The 23687-nt window shown below is 49.5% G+C and overlaps 1 protein-coding gene across 5 annotated transcripts in view; it reads left to right on the top strand.

Annotated features, from left to right (window-relative positions):
- Positions 1-23687, top strand: part of CDC42BPB (CDC42 binding protein kinase beta) — a 128013-nt gene that overhangs the window by 44791 nt on the left and 59535 nt on the right. For all 5 annotated transcript variants that reach the window (XR_010109841.1, XM_034938206.3, XM_034938204.3 and 2 more), the window contains exons 2-5: positions 487-578; positions 4122-4205; positions 8652-8747; positions 13095-13243. Coding sequence is in view for 4 of the 5 variants with exons in the window: in XM_034938206.3 (XP_034794097.1) it covers positions 487-578; positions 4122-4205; positions 8652-8747; positions 13095-13243 (421 nt within the window). In the remaining variant the exon portion in view is untranslated. The remainder of the gene's footprint in view (positions 1-486; positions 579-4121; positions 4206-8651; positions 8748-13094; positions 13244-23687) is intronic.

Here is a 23687-nt window from a genome sequence, read left to right as displayed (position 1 = left end):
TATTTTTAGTAGAGACGAGATTTCACCATGTTGGTCTGACTGGTTTCGAACTCTTGACCTCAGGTGATCCTCCTGCCTCAGCCTCCTAAGGTGCTGGGATTACAGGCATGAGCCACCGCGCCTGGCCATATTTATGTATCTAAACATAGGAAAGATTTGGTAAAAATACAGTAGTATAATCTTGTGGGATCACTGTTCTGTATGTGGTCCGTCGTTGGCTGCAACAGTGTTACCCAGTGCGTGGCTGAAACAGTGTTACCCAGTGCGTGGCTGCAACAGTGTTACCCAGTGCGTGGCTGCAGTTGCTCAGGATCCACATCTGTGTCCATTGGTATAAGTGCTCACTTTCCAAAACGTGTCAGATATTAAATATTTTCAAACAAACTTTTTTAAAAGTATAACTTAGTGCAACACCCCACTCAATTAAATTTTTATATAGTATGAACTGATTAGACTAAATTGTTGGTTTTACTGTTTTACTTGTAGCTAAACCATTTACACAGCTGGTGAAAGAAATGCAGCTTCATCGAGAAGACTTTGAAATAATTAAAGTAATTGGAAGAGGTGCTTTTGGTGAGGTAAGATAAACTTCACTTTGTTAACTTTGCCTAAATTGCCAAAACATCAGCAGCTTCCATTCCACCTTTTTGTGCACCTATACATTGGTTTGGGGATGAGGTAATTAGTATTATTTGGAGAGTTTGTTTTTTCCTCTCTCTCTTTCTAAGATGAGGTCTCACCATGTTGCCCAGGCTGGCCTTGAACTCCTGGGCTCAAGTGATCTCCCCGCCTCGGCCTCCCGAGGAGCTGGGGAGAAAATCTGAAAGATATAGAATGAAGAGAAAGGAGACTTGAAAGCTTCTGACTGACCTGGGAGATTGTTGGGACCAAAAATAGTTTCTTCAGATGTAGTTTTTTTTGTTTTTGTTTTTGAGATGGACGTCTTGCACTGTCACCCAGGCTGGAGTGCAGTGGCGCGATCTTGGCTAATGGCAACCTTTGCCTTCTGGGTTCAAGCTATCCTCATGCCTCAGCCTTCCGAGTAGCTGGGACTACAGGTGCTGACACCATGCCTAGCTAATTTTTGTATTTTTTGTAGAGATGAGGTTTTGCCATGTTGGCCAGGCTGGTCTCCAACTCCTGGCCTCAAGTGATCCACCTGCCCAGATGCCCCGCCCAGCCTCCCAAAGTGCTGGGATTACAGGTGTGAGTCACCACGCCCGGCCTTCTGACGTAGTTTCTAAAACTCCATTTGTTAATTGAATTTTGACTTCTTGGCATTTTCTAAAAAACACAGAGAGAGTCGAATAGCAGCTGTTTTCATGCTCTGTACTTGCTTGCTGTTGACACACCCGGTGTGGCTCTGGGTCCGGTTGGCTTTGCCTAGGGGAGGAGGGCCAGTCATGCAGGTGCAGCTGGAGAGGCTCACCAGGTCCCTTGTATGGGGCTGGGAGCCCTGCCCCAGGAGGCCCGTGGCACGGTGTGGCCTCGCCTTCCAGGCCATCTCTACAGACCTGCCTCGGCCTTACAGAACAGTTCTGCCAAGACCAAGGGAGAGGTCAGGCTCCCTCAGCGGCCGCGGTACCGCCTCGGGTGGTTTGACAGTGAGTCACCGGAAGAGCTTTGCTGCTGCTTTTTTTGTTTTTTTGAGATGGAGTCTCGTTGTGTCACCCAGGCTGGAGTGCAGTGGTGCGATCTCCGCTCACTGCAAGCTCTGCCTCCTGGCTTCATGCCATTCTCCTGCCTCAGCCTCCCGAGTAGCTGGGACCACAGGTGCCCGCCACCAGGCCAGCTAATTTTTTGTATTTTTAGTAGAAATGGGGTTTCACCGTGTTAGCCAGGACGGTCTTGATCTCCTGACCTCGTGATCCGCCCATCTCAGCCTCCCAAAGTGCTGGGATTACAGGCGTGAGCCACCGCGCCTGGCCAAGTTTTGCTTCTTAAACTGTGCAGTGCCTTAGCACCTATGCTGAGGTTTGATCTAAGCTCTCCTTGGCGGGGGAACTGTGCCTTTTGGTTCACTGAGGAAAAATCAAACAAGAAAACGCCCTGTGTCACATCCCAGCAGCAGGTGTGCTCTGCCCACAGCAAACCTACTGGACACGACTACAAAGCGAGATGGCCTTTGCTGTGCAGGGCGTGCATTTTCCAGTGTGCAGACGTGAAAGAAGGCAAATCAGTACTTTAGGGAAATAGCCCCCCTCTCGCAGCACCATCCCCATGAGTGAGTCTCACCAGAGGGATAGGGGAGGAGAGCAGCCCCTGCAAGGCTCGTCCCATCGTGACCGGAGCTCCCAGTTTATCTCAGTACAGACCCTGGATCCAGGCCTCACCAGCCAAAGTCAATTTACCACAGGCCAGGATGGGACAGAGAGTTTGTTTATTTTGTTTGAGACAGGGTCTTGCTCTGTCGCCCAGGCTGGAGTGTGCTGGCATGATCACAGCTCACTGCAGCCTCCACCACCCAGGCTCAGGTGACCCTTCTTCCTCAGCCTCCTGAGTAGTTGTGACTACAGGCATGTGCCACCACGCCCGGCTAATTTTTTTATTATTTGTAGAAATGGGGTGTCACTATGTTGCCCAGACTGATCTTGAACTCCTCGGCTCAAGCAACCCTCCCGCCCCAGCCTCCCAAGTAGCTGGGACCACAGGCATGCACCACCATACCTGGCTAGTTGTTTTCTTTTTTCTTTTTAGTAGAGACAGGGATCTTGCTATGTTGCCCAGGCTAGTCTCAAACTCCTGGGCACAAGTGATTGTCCTGCCTCCACCTTCAAGAGTGCTGGGATTATAGGCATGAGCCACTGTACCTGGTTGAGAAAGCCTTTTAAAAGTAAAAACAGATTGCATTAAGTGATTGCCTGTCCGTCTGCTACCAAGCATTGAGCTGTGCCAGGCATGGGGGCTTTGGAGGTGAGCAGGGCCCAGGCCACACAGAGCCCTTCAGCCATGGCTGGACTTTCCAGAATGCATTTAGGAGGGAGGGAGAGGCACACCAGGGCAGAGAGACGACCAAGGGAAATGAAGGAATGAGAGAGAAAATTGTTTTAACAGAATGGTTTACAGTTATTTTTAGTACTCTTTTTTGCCAAAAACTTAATGCAAAACTCAGTTTTGTGTGAGTTTCAAAGAAGATAACATTGATCGCTTTTTGAGCTCCTCCTGATTGAAGGGAGCCTGTCCTTTCCATGCGGCCTTTGCTTCTTGGATTCCCTCCTTGGTCTTGTTCCCTTGGAGCCTCAGAGTCCATATCTGTGCAAGATGGATTTTAGAAATCCCCCGCAGCTGGGGTCGCTGTGAGGGTGAAGTGGGGGTGCGGATGCGCGGCTCAACACCGTCTCTGGCACGCAGAACGTGCCTGGTGAATGGCAGCTCTCACAGTGACTCTACGATGTGACTGTGTGGTATTTGATGTTAGAAACAGGCAGGTAGATGATGCTGCCATTTAAGACCTCTTCAGGCCATGGCTGCTGCAGGCACAGGGACATGCTGGCTGCTTGCCATTGGCAGCCAGAAGGTATGGAAGCCGCTGTCACTGCCAGTGAGTAGCTTACAGGAAGTGCTGAGTTGGAGACTTGGGCCCGTGTGTGAGTGACTTACGTAGGGTGGAATGCGCCAGACAATGGTGCAGACATCTTGACGGGTGTTGGTAGTGATGGCAGAGCTTATTCAAGATTTGGTAGAAACTGGAAAGTCCAAGAGGACTTCCTGAAGGAGGTGGCACTTGAATTGTTCTTTAAAGAATGTGGCTGGTGGCCGCGCGCTGAGTGCTGACTGTGCCCCACAGTGTGCTGGGCACATTAACTGTCAGGGCTCATGGGTCCTCATAGGTGTCTCAGGAGTCCGGTCCTGCCATTAACCTCCTGTAGTGGTGGAACCTGAGCCACAAAGGGGTGAATTTGCAAGAGTGAAACTCCGGAGCCCACGTGGCCAGTCCCTGCCTCTGTGAAGAAAAGGTTCTTGATGCAGCAACTGGCACATGCTAGGTGGGAAACTTGGCTTTCAGTCACTGCTGGTTTCACAGGCTCCTGGGCTGTTAAGATTTCACTACAGTTTAGCTCCAGCGTGCTAGCCTTTTGTTCCAGAACCGCATCTTTGTTCAACTCACATTTGCATTGCAGGTTGCTGTTGTCAAAATGAAGAATACTGAACGAATTTATGCAATGAAAATCCTCAACAAGTGGGAGATGCTGAAAAGAGCAGAGGTAAGTATGGAGCTTGAAAAGCCATACAAATGGGGCTTGGGGTGAGCAGAAAGTGACTGTGAAGCCAGCTGGGGAAAAGCTGCAGTCACCCCACAGCCCTGGGCCTCCCTGCCCCCCGGACAGAGCGAGCACTCTCTTTTGAGGAGGTCTCAGTCTCCTCCCTGGCGCCTGCTGCTCCCCGCCTCAGTGACCACTCGCTTGCTGGACACTGTTCCTGAGAGTGCACCCTCGAGAATGTTGGTGGGTCTTGTTTACTGTAAAGGCAAATAAAAAGCATCGGGAGAGTTTCAGCATTGATTGCAGTTCTGCTCCATACGCAAAAGGAATGAACACGTTTGGACCCTGCTCACATACAGAATAGGTCTTTAGATTCCCACCTAGGAGAGCCTCACGATTAGAAATGAAAGTGGACCACTGCCCAGCAGGCTTTGATCAGCTCCTTTTTCTTAGTTCGGTGTCAGTCTTCTTGGTGGCCATTCCATGCCCCTGACCCCACCTCTACAGCCGCGTGCTCTGCCCCTGGTCTCCCTCCTGCCTGCCTAAGGCAGGCCAGGCCTGCTGGGGAGCCCACGCTTTTCCTCTCTGGCCATCTTGAGTTCCTGTCCTCACCCGCCCTGTTGTCTCCCCCTCCCCTGCACTCAGAGCCCAGGCCCTTCCTGGCCAGTTGACCTGCTGCTTCCTGCTTCAGATCTGCTCCGTCCATCATGCTCCATCCTCTCCCGTGACTCCCGCCTCTGCCAGAAGGCACTCGGCAGTCCCCTCCTTGCAGGCTGCCATTCATCACAATGGTTTGCTGTGGCCCCGTGTGTCTCTGACCCGCCCTGAGCGAGGCCTGTGCCTGGCAGCGCTGCGGTGGCTCTAGGCTGCTCAGCCCTGCGGTCAGCGCTTGCTTCTGGAGTTGAACCTCTCGACGTGGCCACCTCCTCATTTTGGGAAGTCCTTCTTGGGTTTCTAGACCCTCTCCTCATACTCCTCTCACCCTTCTAGTAATTTGAGGTGACGCTTTCCTCTTTGGTCCTGGAATTTGTGCCTGTGCTGCTCATGATGGTTGCCACCTTGGGCCGACAACAGTACAACCATCGATTCGGGCCAGATCTCTCCGGGGCCCTGGGTTTTATTAACTTGGTGGGTGTTATCGGTTCCTCGTGACTCAGTCATTCTGGCTTTTCCCTCCCCCGCTCTGCACCCATTTCCCCTTTCCCTGCTATGGCACCCAGCACAAGGTCTCACAACCATTTGTTGCTCACTGAACGCGTGTTGGTTGACAGAGCACCATTTTGTAGTCACCCTGGTCTCAAAATGTCGGTGGCCTGTGATTGCTTCGGCCCCCTGGGTCTCCCAGCTTCTGGGATGTACACGGTCTCCCTTCCTTCTTTGGGAGAAGCCTTTGCTCTCTTTCCCTCCATCTTCACTCAGTCATCTCACTGTGTGCTTCCGCTGGGCCTGCCCTCAGCCCCAGCAGCCCTTTCCCCGCCCCAAACAGTGGCAAACACGGGAATGTTATTGGAGCAAATTTTTAGGGGAAAAAGTAGCTACTGTTACATGAAAGTGTAGAGAGGTATCAGGTGTTTGGTATTTACCTAAATGGTGGATGAGCACATTTAAAAAGAGTAAATATTGCTGATTTAATTTGAATCTGGTGACACAGATCCAGTTTAATTGGCATGCTCAGAAAAGCTCAAGAATGTTTGCCAGTCGCGGTGATTATACTAGAGTATATGTGTGTAAGAGATATAAAAATAAATATGGTGCTAGTTGCAAATAATTTATCTTTTTTTATATCATAGACTTATTTTAAGCATTAAATTTTATAATACTGATTTATAAAAAATTTTCTTAAAAGCATGAATTAAGAGGTTGGTCAGTAGAAGAGTTGCTAAGCAGTGTAGTTTATAATTTTTCCACCAGGCAAGGTCTTTATTTCATCTTACTTGGTTAAAAAATACTAAAAGTTTCTCTCTCTGCTCCTTAGACAAAACTGCAGGATAATACATAAGTTTCCTGTCAGCAGGTCACCTTGCAGGCAGTCCCCAGTTTAAGAATGGGTTTTTCCTAAATGCTCTGGGCAGCTAGCTGCCAGGCAGAGCTTCAGGGAGCGTCTCCTGGAGGCGTTGGCACAGGTGCCGCAGATCCTCAGGGCAGCCCCGGCCTCCTGAGCCCACGGTCTCACCTCACCTGGGACTCAGCACTCCATCACCATTTCTTTTTGGGGGCGCATTCTGGAAGACAGGAGGTCAGGCACACTGAGGCTCAGGTTTTCTTTAGTTGTCCCTTCACCAGGCCCTTGTGGCTGAGGTGGCCGTTGGCAGAGGGGTCGTGATGATTCCAGAATTGCTGGTCTCTGCATGTCTGGACATTAGCAAGCTGAATGTTGACCGCTTGTCATGTTGTCATTAGTAGAACTGGGACACAGCTGCAACAGCCATCTTTTTTTTTTTTTTTTTTTTGAGACGGAGTCTCTCCCTGTCGCCCAGGCTGGAGTGCAATGGCGCGATCTTGGCTCACTGCGACCTTGGTCTCCTGCGTTCAAACGATTCTCTGCCTCAGCCTCCCGAGTAGCTGGGATTACAGGCACCCGCCACCACGCCTAGCTAATTTTTGTACTTTTAGTAGAGACGGGGTTTCACCATGTTGGCCAAGCTGGTCTCGAACTCCTGACCTCGCGATCCGTCTGCCTCAGCCTCCCAAAGTGCTGGGATTACACGCGTGAGCCACTGTGTGCAGCCAACCATTTCATTTTGAAAGAAAAACTTTTTTTTTCTTGTTTTAGAGACAGGGTCTCACTCTGTTACTCTGTTGTACAGGCTGGAGTACAGTGGCATGATCTCAGCTGGGCTCATCGATCCTCCCACCTCAGCCTCTTGAGTAGCTGGGACTGCAGACGGGTGACACCACACCCGGCTAATTTTTAAGATTCTTTTGTAGAGACGGAGTCTCACTATGTTGCCCAGGCTGGTCTCAAACTCCTAGGCTCAAGTGATCCTCCTGCCTTGGCCTCCCAAGGTGCTGGGATTACAGCGTGAGCCACCATGGCCAGCCTGAAAGGAAAACTTTTTAAAGTTTAGAAAAGAAAACCTTGTAGAAGAAATAAGTTTCAGAGGTCACTGTGAGACTCAGCTGAGAGCCAGTCAGAACTGTGCCCTCGTGCCTCACATAGCAAGCTCTCCATAATGTACTTATATTTTTGTTAAGCTTGACAAGTTCAAATGTAAGACAGTTTGAATCTTGTTCTGTGCTCAATAAAGAGGAAATCATGTTAAAATTATGCCAAAGGCCTGTTGACTTTTTTTTTTTTTTTTGAGACAGAGTCTCGCTTTGTCACCCAGGCTGGAGTGCAGTGGCATGATCTCGGCTCACTGCAAGCTCCGCCTCCTGGGTTCACGCCATTCTCCTGCCTCAGCCTCCCGAGTAGCTGGGACTACAGGTGCCCACCACCACACCCAGCTAAATTTTTTGTATTTTTAATAGAGACGGGGTTTCATGGTGTTAGCCAGGATGGTCTTGATCTCCTGACCTCGTGATCCACCCACCTCGGCCTCCCAAACTGCTGGGACTACAGGTGTGGGCCACCGTGACCAGCCATTTTTTTTTTCTTTTTGAGATGGAGTCTGGCTCTGTCGTCCAGGCTGGAGTACGGTGATGCAATTTTGGCTCACCGCAACCTCCGCTTCCTGGGCTCAAGCAGTTCTCCCCCCTCAGCCTCCCATGTAGCTGGGATTACAGGCACCTGCCACCACACCTGGCTAGTTTTTCTAGTTTTTAGTAGAGACGGGGTTTCATCATGTTGGCCAGGCTGGTCTTGAACTCCTGACCTCAGGTGTGAGCCACCGTGCTCGGTCAGGCCTGGTGACTTTTAAACGGAGATGCCACCTGGGCATTAAAACTCTTTTAGAAGACGTAGCAGGGTAGAGGGCAGCCTCTTGCCCTGTGCTGCTGGCTGTAGGCCTCCCTAGTGGAATCTGTGACAATTGTGTCATCACTATACTGTGATTTCAGCAAACGTGTGCGCCTTCTCCTGCCAGCTGCACAGCAGCTCAACAGTGGGTATAGGACGGAGAGGGCAGACACGTGGGGCTGCCCATGCCATCGATACTTGGCAGAGGTTGATCTGGTAGAGAAGTCAGGAGGTGCCAGGTGGGAGGAGCCCAGTCAGGAATCCACATAAGGGTGGGGTGAATCTAAGTGTCAGCCACAGAAATGGTGCCCGTGGGACAGCAGGGTGCAAGTGCCTCCTCAGCAGCCCTTGGCACTTGCACGGGGCTTGGGAGAGGAAGGGATGAGGGATGGCTCAGCCTCAGCAGCCTCGGGGTGGTGCACGAGGAGGAGCCCGGAAGGCAGGGACACCGTGGCTGGAGCCACTGTCCCAGGAGGGACCCCGAGACCGGCAGTACGCTCTCTGGCCTACTTCCCAGTGAACACAGACTGACACCCCTCATTGCTTTGCAGACCGCGTGCTTCCGAGAGGAGCGCGATGTGCTGGTGAACGGCGACTGCCAGTGGATCACCGCGCTGCACTACGCCTTTCAGGACGAGAACCACCTGGTAGGTCGCACAGCCAGAGACTCGGTCAGGGCATTCGCTCCGGCTTTATTCCTTTATGCTGTCACTAAAGATTCAGTCAGACAATGTGGAACTGACATTTAAAAAATGTGTATTGGACTCGATAAAACGGAGGGGCTTGTTTTCATGCAGTAATTGTCAGGTAGAACTTCTTTAAAATAAACATGTGAAAGTAAGGACTTTGTTTTTTTCTAATCACTAGAGAAGCTGATTCGTTTGTTTGCTGGGTTTATTACATTTAAATCAGCTGGGAGTTTGAAACACTTTCAATCTTGGATTATTGAGAATAAGGAACCGCAGTGGGGATTAAGCCACGTGGATGTTTTTGCCTCCATCTCATCTAGGGCTGAGTCCGGGAGTGCCTCTCGCGGGCCTGCAGTCCTCCTGTCTTCCCGCGGTGGAGGGGGTGCCCCAGGCCCTTTTGACAGGTTTTAGGTGACTCTTAGTCTCCACGCTGCCTGTGTATTTTTCCGATTTAAACAGGGCTTGCTTTCAGGACAGATGGACCAGCCTCGTGACGCACATGCATGTGCATTGTCAAGCGTGTTCGCCTCCACGGCACTCTAAGGCAGCTGACTTAGCAGTGAAGGGGAAACCAGCCCTTGGTCTCGGCCGCTGAGTGACCCATGGACCAGCCTCTTGACGCACATGCATGTGCATTGTCAAGCGTGTTCGCCTCCACGGCACTCTAAGGCAGCTGACTTAGCAGTGAAGGGGAAACCAGCCCTTGGTCTCGGCCGCTGAGTGACCCACAGACCGCCTTGTTCAGGACTTTTTATTCCTAGAGTGACTCTCTAGGTTTGCCTGAACCTAAAAGTGTCCACTGCTGGAGCTCTGGGTGGACGTGACACGGGCAGACCTCAGAGAAGCAGGTCTGAGCCCAACTCATTCCCAATGGCACTGTTTCTGCAGTGGTGGCGAGAGGGGCGTGGTCGCTGTGGTCACCAAGCCTCAGAGCAGGGACCCGAGGCTTCCTTTTCCTTGGCAGCCAACGTGTGTGTCCACCTGAAGCTCCTGGGTTGTGCGCTCCATTGGTTCACAGCAGATGGAGTAGTGTGGGATCCTTTCATTCACCCTAAAGGAGCCCTTGAAGCATCAGAGAAAGCCCTGAGATTTGAACACCCAGGATTAGGGAAAAAGGTGTACTTATGTAGACTTTATATATATGTGTTTGCCCAGCAGAGGGGGCAGCTGGTGTTTGTTGAGCACTTAGGACATTTCAGGCCCACAGGGGTCCCCGTCCGTCTTCCCAACGACCCAGTGATTCCACTGTTTCATAAGGGGGTGTCTGGGGCAGAGAGAGGCGAAGTCACTTGCCCAAAATGACCACATGGATGACAGCACCTGTGACCAAGACCCAGCCCCAGCCTGGCGAGCAGGTTCCGGATCCCCTGCTCTGGGGCCACCTCCACATAAACCCCCCCCCCCCCCGCTTCCTGCTCAGTGTCCCTGCTCCCAGGACCCCGGTGGACTGTCTCCAGTTCATTTCCACTTTCGATAAGAACTGAGTGAAGTTTCCAGGGAGTACAGGCAACTGGGATCTGTACAAAGGAAGATGATGATGCTTGTTTTGTTTCTAATATTTTTTTAAATTAGCATAGCGTGCTGCCATCTGAAATGTTAGGTGTTGCCAGGTTTATTCTAAGTTAACACATGTCAGTTAGGAGCCCCTGTGAAGATTCCATGTTCTTGAGGTTTTGGAGTTGCCCAGGTAGACGTACCATGAAAATTAAGGATGAGAAAACAAAGGCGAGGCCTTGGAAGCTTTCTGGCCCGTGACTGCGGGGCCGGCTTCTGCGGTGCACACCTGCCGCCTTGAGCGGGGGCGTTGAGGGTTAGGCCAGTTCCTCTTCCTATGGTTGTGAGGCTGGCCCGAGTGCAGGCTGGTGTCAGGTGCCTCTCATAGCGATATGGAAACGTGGGTTCCTCTGACCACCCACAGAGCGGGTTCTGCTACAGTTTCTATTGGAGCTATCTCACAGAGTTTTATCAAAATTAAACCTGTTTGACTGCTAACTAAAACTTACTGGCTTAACTCAGCACCCCGCGTTCTGTGACAGGACAGACTAGGTCTGGTTCTCATTCTGGAGTGGGCCTCCGCCGTCTGCCTCACGAGCTCCCGCGTTCGCTTTCCTCAGAGACCATGTTCCAGGAGACCGTTGATCAGACCCAGTGCTGCTGTAGGAAGCTGCTCCTCTTAGAGTTCTCGGCAGTCGTGGACGCGGCTGGGGCTCAGCTAGTAAGGGCTTGACTCAACCCCACGGCCTTCTTTAGGGGCCTGAGGGCCTGGCCGTTCGTTCACCGCATCTCCCCTGGCCCCGTGTGTGTCCGTCAGCTGCCGGGGCCTCTCCCTCTGGAATGTCTGCAGTGTGCATCCACCGCCCCCTCTCCATTGCCCTCCACACGCAGTGGCACCTCGGTGCCTGGGCTTCTGAACGTAGCTGGGGAACATCACCCACTCACTGCTCTGAGTGTGGGGCTGCAGCCCCCACTGTGGCCGGCCCTCCCCTTTTGGCAGGCTCCAGGGTGCCGCTGCCACTTTCCTCCTAGCCGCTTTGCACGCACCCCTTCATCTGGAGCACGACCGCGGCTCCCCTCAGGCCTCTGCTTGGCAACCTCTGGCCTGGGCACCTCACCAGGCGGCCTGTGGTCAGCTGGCGCTCACCACTGCCTGCTCTCCATGCTGGCCACGGTCTCTCCCGCCCCCAGTGTGAGCTCTGCTGAGCCAGGGACCTTGCTGTCTTGTGCATGCCAGCACCCCTGTTGCCAGAGGGGCTGACAGGGCCACGGTGAGGGTGCACGAGCAAATGAACAAATTGAAAAACTCGGCAGGGAAGGACAGGCAGTGCCTGAGCCAGGGCGGGGAGGCTGAGGCTGCCCTTGGCGGTGGCAGGGAGGCTTGAGGAAGACTCCACAGGGTGGGACAGCTGTGGAGAGGCTTGGAAGGGATGAGAGTTTGCTGGTAAAGATTCTGTTGAGAGCAGGGACCTAAAATGAAGGCTTCTGTCATTTCCTCTGATTAGCTGGGCCGCTCCCTTCCTCAGACAAGCCCACCGGTGTGGTGCTTCCCTTCCTTTGGAGACACCGCAGTCTGGTTGAATGTGATGGGTGTGGAGTCTGACTGTTGGGCCCAGGTCTTTGCTCTGTCCTTGCTTGCTGGGAGACCCTGGGCCCATCCCCAAGCCTCCCGTGTCGATGGGGTCTTGGTGCCAGAGGCAGGGGCAGGTGGGAGCGTGAACAGGACAGCACTGGCCTGTGTCTCACAGCCTGGGCCCGAGCGTGGGCCTTCATGGTGACAGCAGCTGATATGATTAGGTTCTCCATAAATATTACAGGGTCCCTGCCCCGGCTGATAAACAGGGCGTTTACTCCCTGTGTGGGTTGGTTAAAAGCTAGCTGTCCAGACCACAGCATCCATCTCTTCACAGGAAATTTGCACCAAGGAAGGCGGCTCCTGTGAGGTTCAGGCCATGTGCTTCCCCAGCAGTCGCTGAGGCACAGCGGCCCCAGAGATGGAGGTGTTGGCTGCCACCCTGACTCTGGCTTGATGGTCTTGCCTGTCCTGGGCCTCTCTGACCTGTGAGATCTCCCCACTGGGGCCTCCACAGACTGTGGGCTTTGTGGCCTGAGCTTTCTGAGTGCTGCAAGAGACAGGCTGTCCTCAGGCAGAGCTCTACGCAGGCTCACCTCGGGGTCGCCCACTCCCAGCACACGGCTGGCCCGGTGGCGAGGGAACTCGCGGGGAAGTGACGGGCTCAGCCCTGTTAGCAGATGTTTTTTCTCCCATTACTCCAATTTCTACTTAAGTAGGAGCTTTTCTGAGGTTTCTGTTGGAGTGAACCTATAAGTAATTATCTTTCGGCTCTTTTATGATATAATCTTTCCAATAAGAACTGCTGATACCATGTGTGATGTTAGATACTTCGCCTCCCTTCTCTGGTCTGGTGTCGTCCTCACATAACATGAGGGCCTGGAGAATTATTTTTAAACCCATAGGATTGATGGGCTATTAACTGTGCTTCTGCTTTGGGTCACTAGCTTTTAGAGCGCCCTCTCCAACCTCAAGCCCTTTCATCATTCCTCCCATTGATTAAATACATCACTTACTGAAGTCCACTCTCTGCCATATGCACCCCTGAAGATGGCGGCGTCGTGGACGCATCGGGGCGCACGTTCCAGAAGGAGGGTCTTGGGTGACAGAAGAGCAGCTGAGATGCCACGAGCCAGACCTGGAGCCTGAGAACCTCGCCATGGAAGGCTGGCCTGTAACTGTCAGGTTTAGTGGTGACTAAATGTGGTATTCTCTCCCCTTCTCTTTCCAATTTGTAGTACTTAGTCATGGATTACTATGTGGGTGGTGATTTACTGACCCTGCTCAGCAAATTTGAAGACAAGCTTCCGGAAGATATGGCGAGGTTCTACATTGGTGAAATGGTGCTGGCCATTGACTCCATCCATCAGCTTCATTACGTGCACAGGTAACCGGCTTCTGATATATTTTATGGAAACCACGTTTAATTGTTAAAAGACTCCTTTCAGAGCTCCCAAGTCCAGGCCGTCCCAAGAAGCCATGTAGGTAGCGAGTCCCCACTTTGAGCTGCCGCAGCACAGACTGATTTGCCCACATCACCGTCTTCCAGCCCCAGCAGCCGGTGGATCCCAGCTCTCATTGTTGCAGTTGTCATGGTCTGCTGTCAGCCGAAGCCACTGTGTCTTTTGATATTTATTTGACATTGACTCAACTTCTCCCCGTCTGAGACCCCCTCGCTAAAATGCCTGTGCTCCCTGGGGCTCACGTGGGCCCCGGGGTCCTCTGTCTCTACCGCCCAAGACCCCCTCCCTAAAATGCCTGTTCTCCCTGGGGCTCACGTGGGGCTCAGGGTCCTCTGTCCTTACCACCCTGAAATGTCTCGTGTGGGGCCTGGGGCCCTCTGTCCCCACATTCTTTCTCAACTCTGGTCTTCTCTGTGCCGTGCTGACCCCTGAAGGGCCCCAGGACACTCACAAAGGAAATAGGGCTTGAGGAAGAGGCTTCCATCACTACGACTTGCAGGAGTTGAGCTGAGAGAGCGTGTGGGGCAGAGGCCTGAAGCAGCTCCCTCTCCTGCTCTCAGGGGCCCCCTCTGCCTTCTCGGCTGGGAGGGCAGCTCCCCAGTGACTCAGCCACTGAGTCCACATCTTCACATCCCTCTTGTCCTGAGACTCAAAGATTCAGTCCTGTGGTTTGTTTTGGTTTTCGTTGTTTTTAAAAACTAGTTTTACTTGTATTTTTATTACAAGATAATTTTATGGTAATAGGTTTAAAAAGTCAAACAGTTCTATAGGGCCTCCAACCAAAACCAAGCCCAGCCCTGGCCCCGCTGATTACACTTGGTCAGGTAACTATTGTAAACTTGTAAAATTATTTTTCCAGCATCTGCCTTCATGTGTCTTAAGTCACAGGTTTATATTGCTAATTTCTTTCTTTTCTTTTTTGGCTTTAGATCACATCTATGAAATTGAAATTTTAACTCTTTTACATAATTACCTCTTTCTCTCTGTCACCCATCTCTCTCACATATACTTCCAAACTCTCTTCCTTTCTCCCACATCATCCTTTTTATTTTTATTTTGATATATTTTTTAGGATGGAGTCTCGCTCTGCCACCCAGGCTGGAGTGCAGTGGCGTGATTTCACTCACTATAGCCTCTGCCTCCTGGGTTCAAGAGATTCTCCTGCCTCAGGCTCCTGAGTAGCCATTACGCCCAGCTAATTTTTTTGTATTTTTAGTAGAGATGGGATTTCGCCATGTTGGCCAGGCTGGTCTTGAACTCTTGACCTCAAGTGATCCGCCCGTCTCGGCCTCCCAAAGTGCTGGGATTACAGGCGTGAGCCACCGCGCCCGGCTCCACGTCATCCTGATTAGAATGGTTAAAATCCATCCTTTCAGCTATGGTGCAGTCAGCATTTGGTGTTGATAATACTATGACTGCGTAACTGTGACAGCAGCCTTGTAGTTGAGAACTACACTTATATAAACTTCTGCTTTCTCTGGAGTTGATAATTGCCTTGCTTTTTATTAGCTTTTCTTTGTAGCTGTCAGTAATTTGTCCCCAGATATTGTGGCCACGTTATGAAGCTCGTACCGGACACGCATCGGGTAGTCTCGATCTGGTTTTCCTTGGCGCTGTCCCTTCCATCGTTCCCCTCCTCTCTTCCACGTTGGTTCCTCATTTGTCCTGTGCTGCACTCATTCTGAGATGGCTTTTCAAGTGCAGAGATCCCCTCTCCCTTTCTGGGACTGGCTCCCTGCTTTTCCGAGCCGTTCATTTTTCTTTTTCTTGGCTTTTTAGTTTGGCTTGGTAGCGCGTGTCCTCCAGTGGTGGCTGGAACGGGGGGTATATGAGAGAGTTTTTTGAGATCAGTGCCTTTATTCCATGTGTGTCTGTGACTGGTGCTTTATCCAGTGTGGAGATTTTAGTTGGAAACCACTTTCCCCTTGGGACTTTGCAGGCATCACATGTGTCTGTGTCTTCCACCTTGAGGCTGCTCTCGAGAGGTGTGAGGCCATTGTGGTCTCCATGGCTTTGTGTTCTGAGCTGTAGGCCTGTGCTCGGGCCCCCTCCGTGGTGATCAGGAGGCTTTCCCAAGCAGACACAGCCCCTCCTGTGTGGGGAGCGAGGGCGCCGCTGAGTTATAGCTCTTCCGTCTTGCTGGAGTGCTGCTTCGTTGCTAGAGGAGGAAGTTGAGGCTAGAGAGGTGGGCGCCTTTCCTTAGCCTCATTGCTGATGGCTCGCACCTCCCAGCACACAGGGAGCTGTCCCGAAAGAACAGACACTCATTTAGTGCGATGAGGTTGTGGACATTGCTTTCTCTTTCTTTCTTTTTAAAAAATACATTTCTTAACATAGTTATGCTTGCTTTTATAAGTTAGTATAGGTTGTTTTTTTTTTTTTGAGATGGAGTCTCACTCTTGTTGCCTAGGCTGGAGTACAATGGCGCGATCTCAGCTCACTATAATCTCCACCTTCCAGGTTCAAGCAATTCTCTTCTCAGCCTCCCGAGTAGCTAGGATTACAGGCATGCACCATCACACCCAACTAATTTTGTGTTTTTAGTAGAGATGGGGTTTCTCCATGTTGGTCAGGCTGGTCTAGAACTCCTGACCTCAGGTGATCCACCCACCTCAGCCTCCCAAAGTTCTGGAATTACAGGCATGAGCCACCTCCCCCGGCCCATAAGTTAGTATAGATTTTAACATTTAGATTTTATACTGTCTTCTTGGTAGAACTTAATTCACAATAGAGAAATAAATGTCTTTGTATTTATCACAGATCTCCAGGGAAATTAGTTTGACCACCTTTTTAATTGTTTTTCTCCCCCTAAATAGAAAGCGTTCTCCTCATTCTCTCTCTTTTCTTTTTTGAGACGGAGTCTTGCTCTGTCGCCCAGGCTGGAGTGCAGTGGCATCATCTCAGCTCACTGCAAGCTCCGCCTCCCGGGTTCACGCCATTCTCCTGCCTCAGCCTCCCGAGTAGCTGGGACTACAGGTGCCCACCACCACGCCCAGATAATTTTTTTGTATTTTTAGTAGAGACGGGGTTTCACCGTGTTAGCCAGAATGGTCTTGATCTCCTGACCTCGTGATCCGCCCGCCTCGGCCTCCCAAAGTGCTGGGATTACAGGCGTGAGCCATCCTCATTCTCTTAATTGGCTGTGTAGAAGCTTTGCTCAGTCGTTTGATGTCCGGGCATAGTAGACATCAAAATATGTAATTTTAAAACTTTATTTTTCCCCCCAAATTAACTCATTATTCAGACTGAGTGCCCAGATGCAATCTAAAAATAGAACAGAGATTTTTCTAGGAGGCCTGTCTTACCCCAGTCTCAGGTGGGGGCATTGTGAACATTTGGTAGGGTCAGAAAGAAATGTCATTGGCGCCAGAGTGGTGCCGCTGGCCGATGTTACGGTGTGGCCGACTTTACGGCGTGGCCGACGTTACAGCATGGTTTGGAGCCCGTGCCACTGTGCTGCCGCTTGGGCCCCTTCCTGGGGTTAGTCGGGTGCTGTGGGGATCCCACCCCGCAGGCGGGTGTATGCAGGTTTCACAGCTGCTGCCTGGCTTCCGCAGCTGGACCCCAAAAGCCTTCTGGATGAGGAAATCAGTGGGAGACCAGGACCCTGTGGGTGCCCCTCACAGGTGGGTACAGCTCCTTCCTGAGAGGTCAGCCCCTGATGATATCCGGAAAGGCAGAGATCATGAATGACACAAAGGGTTTCAGAGAGAGAACATCGGCCACAGTGGCTCACGCCTGTAATCCCAGCACTTTGGGAGGCCGAGGCAGGTGGATCACCTGAGGTCAGGAGTTTGAGACCTGCCTGGCCAACATGGTAAAACCCCGTCTCTACTAAAAATACAAAAAATTAGCCAGGCTTAGTGATGAGCACCTGTACTCCCAGCTGCTCGGGAGGCTGGGGCAGGAGGACCGCTTGAACCCGTGAAGTGGAGGTTGCAGTGAGCCGAGATCGCGCCATTGCACTCCAGCCTGGAGAACAAGAGCGAAACTCTGTCTCAAAAAAAAAAAGAGAGAGAGAACATCACATCCCTAAAGAGAGAGCAGAGAGTATAGTGTATGAACAAAATAAGAACAGAGTACAAATTTTAAGAAAAAGAATATGTAGAAAACAAAAAGTCTTGGAAAATAAAAGCTAAAGTAGAAAGTTGAGTAGAAGAGGCAGAAGATGAAGTAGAGGAAATCTGACAAAAAGAAAAAAAAGAAAAGAAAACCTCGGAGAGAAGATCTGGCGGTCAGAGTGGCTCTGGAGCCACACCCCAGGTGGTGGACTGTGCTCTGGAGGCTGAGGCACACCTGCTGTGGGAATCAGACCTCTGCTGGTTTTGCAGCAGGAAGCTCCACAAGGGGAACGGATGGAAGTGGGAGTTGACATCACTCAGAAATGGTACGGTGAGGGACAGAAGCAGCCTCCCTTTTCAGTGTCAGAGGAAGAGCTGGAAGGGAGACATAAAGCCTGCAATTCACCATGGCTCTTTCACCCCCACCTGCTGGATGCCACTGATTTTAGCCAGAATCTCAGCAGCTGGGAGAAAAGGCACTTGGGGGAGCCTAGAGCTGCTTCTCAGCGCTGTGCCTGACTCTCCCCTGAAGATGCCGCTGCTCCCCGCTGTGCCATTAGAGGAGAATGGACATAGGCAGTCCCAGCACAGTGGCCCATGGGGACCGTCAGCTCTCTCAGTTGGCCTGGGCATCTGCCCATCTAAAGGCCTCGGCAGTTGGGAGCCATAAGTCAGCCCTTGCCCTGAACCTCCAGTGCTCTTCTGTCAGGAGAGCTTTCCTCACACAAACAGCAAGTTCACTTAAAAAAAAAAAAAAAATCAACCACCACCACATGTTTTAAATACAGAATTATACTGCGCAGATGACCCTCAGTGCGTGCAAATGGCCCCTGGAAGGTATACAAGGAAGATGGCCTTCCGGAGACCCCTCCTCGGCCTGTCTTCTCAGAGTGTACTGGTGTTGGTGGTCCTGGGGTGGCCCCTGGAAAAACATCCCTGTTTTGTAGGGAATTCCTGGCAACCAGGTCCTGTTTAGCCTGGACTCTGGTCGTTGCATTCCTGCTAACTCGGTCCATAGAACACCTGTTGTGGCGTGTCTCGGCGCCTCCTTACTCTCTTCTGTGTCTTCCTAGCCTGTCTCAGGCCACTTGGGACATTTTTCTTGTGTATGTGAAATTATGGTTATTTGCCTTAAACATTTTCCTATATAATCATTTCTCCATTTCTCTGAATTGCCCTGCCTTCCATTCCCAAACCAAAAAAGTTCAGCCTAAATGATGAGATTTTTGGGGAGAAGAACCAGTTTGTTCCAGTCTAAATAAAGTGGTCTCATTATCCTTGTCTTTAATGCATTTCTTCCCGGCAGCCAGGTACAGAGCTTGTTACGCAACCTCCTTGAGCTTCTCTTCATACATTTGTCCTGTATGCATTGCTTCAAGTCTTCCTTGTCATAAAACTGGTCATCTTTTATTTACATGGGTGACTCACAGAAGGGAGTGGAGGCCGGAAGCCATGGTGAAAAGTTTGTGAGGTCGAGTGAGCGCCTCTGAGTGCCCTGGTCATGGGGAGGGGAGGGGAGGGGCTGGGTCTGCTTCTGCTTCCAGGAGTGTTGGTCTTCATTTCCCCTCCCTCCCTCCCTCTTTCCCTCCATCCTTCCATCCTCTCATCCTTCCAACTCTCCCTCTCTCTTTCTGCTTTTCACTCTTTTTTCATGAGAAAAGAATGCAGAAAAACTGGTGGACGTGGGAGAGTCTGTTAGACGTCCCCAAAAGTGCTGTTAATAGACGTGCTCTTGGCCAGAAGCCTCGCATCCCATGTGGAGCGGCTCATTGAGAACCCACCTGCGGCATGCCCTCTGCACGCAGCCTTCAGAGTTGCAGATACCTGCGTTTCTTCCCAACACTGGTGGAGTCTGTTGGGAAGTGAACATAGTATATATAACGTATGAAGAAGAATTTGTTCCTCTGAAGCAAATTTAATTGAGATGTATTTAAATATGTATAGTAGACACTTCCAAGAAAAGAGGATTTTTATTAGTGAAAATAATATATTCAGCAGATGGGCCAGGTGCAGTGGCTCACGCCTGTAATCCCAACACTTTGGGAGGCCGAGGTGTGTGGATTGCTTGAGCTCACAAGTTCAAGACCAGCCTGGCCAACATGGCAAAACCCTGTCTCTACTAAAAATACAAAAAACTAGCTGGGCGTGGTAGTGCACGCCTGTAATCCCGGCTACTTGGGAGGCTGAGGTATGAGAATCGCTTGAACCCAGGGAGTCAAGAGGTTGCAGTGAGCTGAGATTGTGTCACTGCACTCCAGCCTGGGTGACAGAGTGAGACTCTGTCTCAAAAATAAATTAATTAATTAATTAAATATATATTTTTAATATATTTTTTGAATATATATATTTTTAATATATATTTTTGAATATATATATTTTTAATATATATTTTTGAATATATATATTTTTGAATATATATATATTCAGCAGATGTTTTCCTTTTGATTTTTTTCTTTCAGACTTAAAGATTTTGTGTCAAAGCTGCTAAAGTAATGTGAGACAAAAATTGTTTTTGAATTCTGATGTGCTGAAACAGTTGGTGAGGCGGTGAGTGGATTCTTAGGTTATTGCAGCGTGTGACCTGAGCACAGGTGCTGGCATTCGTGATGTCACTGTGCTGTCAGCGCAGGCTGGGAGGCGGCAGCAGTCACTGCTCCTCAGCTGCCTCTTCCGTAACGAGAGGAGCACCGTCTCTACCCCACCACACTGGCTGGCCTGAGGGTCAATTGTGACAATTTATGCATGGCAGGTACTGTGTCTGCCATTTATAACTGGCGGCTGTTTTATTTCTGGGTCCCAGCAAAAACATCCTTTAAATCACTGTTATCTGTAGTTGGGATAGGAGGGCTTTTTGTAACTTTAAAGTCCATTTCAGTTGACTTCTTTATGTAAATCTTACTGAGGTATGTCACAGGTATTCAGTAAAGCTCCCAAACCGAGGGGTGCAACTCAGTGGATTGTTCGAAACTGCACGCTCACAGCAGCACCCAGATAAACCCCCTTGGGGCTCCCCCATCACTCCCTCCCCAGGGGTCACCACCCCTCATCCCCCCCACAGTGCTATGCAGAACTTTCCACAGTGACAGAATGTTCCAGATGTGCACTCCTCAATACGGTAGCCCCAGCCACATGTGGCTCATGAGCACTCAAAACGTGGCTGGTGCAACAAAAGAACCGAATTCTTCATTTTATGTAATTTACATTAATTTGAGTTTGAATAGCCCTCTGTGGCTAGGGGCTACCATGTTAGACAGTGAGGCTCTGAAAGCGTAAATCAGCTTTGCCTGTTTTAAAATACTATATATATGGAATCATATTACATGTGCATTCTTTTAAAAGTTTTCTTTTTAAATAATGTTTCAAATAATTTCAAACTTAAAAAATTTCAGTCTTATACAAGGGTTGCAAGAACGGTACAAAAAGCACCTGTATACCTTTAATCAGATTCACGTAAATATTTTGGCTCCTATTATATACATCCCCCTCCCTCTCCACATGTGTACACACACGCACAGATTTTTCCTCACCCATCTAAGAATAAGCTGCATGTACCAAGAGCATTTACCCCTAAATTCTTACTTACACTACTCATGCTTAATCATACCCTCTTTATTCAGATTTTAGCAGTTGACCCAGGAGCGTCTCTTACAGTATTTTCTTCCCTCCAGTACAGAATCCAGTCCAGGATCACATGTTGCATTTATTGTCATGTCTTCTTTAATCTCTTTTAATCTAGAATAGTTTCTCATCCTTCCTTTGTTGTGACATTGGCATGTTGGAAGAACATTGATGTGTTTGGCGAATACAGTGTCCCTTGCTTTTTCAGTAGAAGACTTCTTTGGTTTGGTCTGATGTTTCCTTCTGATAGATTGAGATGATGTGTTCCTTCCTCTTGGAATGTGTGTGTATAGCTATATTGTGTCCTTCTCAGGGTGTCATATCCACAGGCATACAATATCCATCAGCCCCTTGGTGGTGATAAACCCATCACGCAGTTAAGATTTTGTTAGATTTTTCTGCTATATAGTTTTTTCCCTGTGGGGAGATACTTTTAAGACCATGCAAATATCCTCTTCCTCTTTAAAATTTCCTCCAGAGATTTAGTACCCATTAACGAATTTTGCCTGGACCAGTCTTTGCATGGTTGCAGATTGACTCACCAACTCCAGACCCCCCACGCTGACCAGTCGTCATCCGGCTTTCTCCTCTAAGGAAGCAACTCCTTTCTCCCTGTGTATTGGTCTGTTTGTGATCAGTGTGGCTACATGGATCCTTCTTTCTCCCAGTGGTTTTTAATTCACTATCTTAGTTATTTTTGTGCTGAAATTGGCCCATATTTGGCATTCTAGCTGACTCCTGTGTTTGCGCTGTGCCTCTTCACTTTTTGAGGATGCCCTTAGTTTCTGGCTCATCCTATACCTTCTCTGTCCCCACTCCGTTGTTTCTCAGAAGAGCTCAAGGCCCTTTAGTGGGGAGCGGCTTTGAAGACCAAGTTCTGGGTGCTGGGCGTGCGCATTACTATGGGGTTGCCTGCTTCTAGGCCCCTCAGTGCACAGAGGTAGTAACAGAGGTATAGACACACTCATGGACACACACGCCTACCTGTGCATACTCAGGAATCATGAGTTAACTTCCTGACTTCCTCCCTTTCCAGACTTTTGTCTTCCTCCTACTGAAACTGTGACTCCCAGCACCGTTAGTACGTGCACTCACTCAGTCCTGAGATGTGTCTAAAAAAGCTTTAGAATTGCTCTGCCCAGGACACCACAGAAGCAAACCTGCCGGAAAGTGTTCCGGGTTTGTTTGCGGTTCTCCCCCATCTCATTGGGACTGCACCCCTCACCTGCAGTAATTCAAGTTCTGTGTTCATAAGTCACTTGGATTTGTTTTGTTTTGTTTTGTTTTGTTTTAACCCCATCTCCCCCTTCAGTGTTGTTACTTATTTGAAATAGAGTTGGATTCATTGGTTTGAATCAGTTTTCCATTTTAGACTTCCCTTCCGCCTTTGTTGATTGAGTTTTATTCTTTGAGTACGTAGGACGTTAGCGTGCTTCCAAAACACCAAAACTGCATGAAGTTGTACTCAGAAGCGTCGCCCCTTCTTTATCCTGCCCACCTCCGCTGGCAACCCAGGATCCGTAGCCAGTCTGCTGTCTCCTGCTATCGTCCATGCACGCATTTTCTTGTTTATCCTTTGTTAAGCAAAAGGTGATACCTTTAAAAACTTTAGTGATGTATCCTGTAAATCATTCCATATCAATTCATGGAGCTCTTCATTCTTTTTTTTTCTTTTTTCTTTTGAAACAGAGTTTCGCTTTTGTTGCCCAGCCTGGCGCGCAGTGGTGCGATCTCGGCTCACTGCAACCTCTGCCTCCTGGGTTCAAGTGATTCTCCTGCCTCAGCCTCCTGAGTAGCCGCCCGCCACCACGCCCAGCTAATTTTGTATTTTTAATAAAGACAGGGTACTCCATGTTGGTGAGGCTGGTCTCAAACTCCCAACCTCAGGCGATCCTTCCGCCTCAGCCTCCCAAAGTGCTGGGATTACAGGCGTGAGCCATCGCACCCGGCCTGCTCTTCATTCTTTTTTATGTTTGCATGATACTGCGAACTACCATAGGTAACTACCATAGTTTATTCAAGTAGTCTCCTAAGAGTGGACATTTAGATAGTTTCCAATATTTTGCAATTATAAATGTAGAAATAAATACCCTTGTGCAAGGTGGTTTTTGTTTTGGTGGTGTGCCTTCAGGGTAAATCTCTACAAGTGGGGTTGCTGGATCAAGAGAGAAATAAAATACATACGTAGGTTTATTTGATGTTGTAAGTTTCCCTCCATAGACATTACCAATTTGTATTCCCACCAGCAGTGGATGAAAGTGCCTGTTTCCTTGCAGCTTTGCCAACCGTGCATTTTCAGACTTTTGTATTTTTGCCCTCTGATGGGTGAGAGGTGGTACACAATTGTAGTTTTCTTTTTCACCTTTCTCGTGATGTTGACCATCATGTTTGTATTTTTGTGTGTGCGTATGTGAGTTTTTTCATGGGTTTTACCCTTTTATTATGGATTTCTGGCTTTTTCCCCCCAATTCTTAAAGAAGTATTTGCCTTTTATCTGTAATATATATTACAAATATTTTTCCCCAATTTGCCATTTGTTTTTTGATGTGGTTCATTGTGGTTTTTTGCCACACAGATTTTTAAACATTTTTGTACATAATCGAATGAGAAATCCTTACTCCCAGAAAAAGAAAACCCACGTGTTGGTTTGTTTTTTTTGTTTTTTTTTTTGGAAGGGGGGGTTGTTTTG

This window comes from Pan paniscus, chromosome 15, assembly GCF_029289425.2.
Source record: "Pan paniscus chromosome 15, NHGRI_mPanPan1-v2.0_pri, whole genome shotgun sequence".
Taxonomy (NCBI): Eukaryota; Metazoa; Chordata; class Mammalia; order Primates; family Hominidae; genus Pan; species Pan paniscus.
This window is presented reverse-complemented; position numbering and strand designations above follow the sequence as displayed.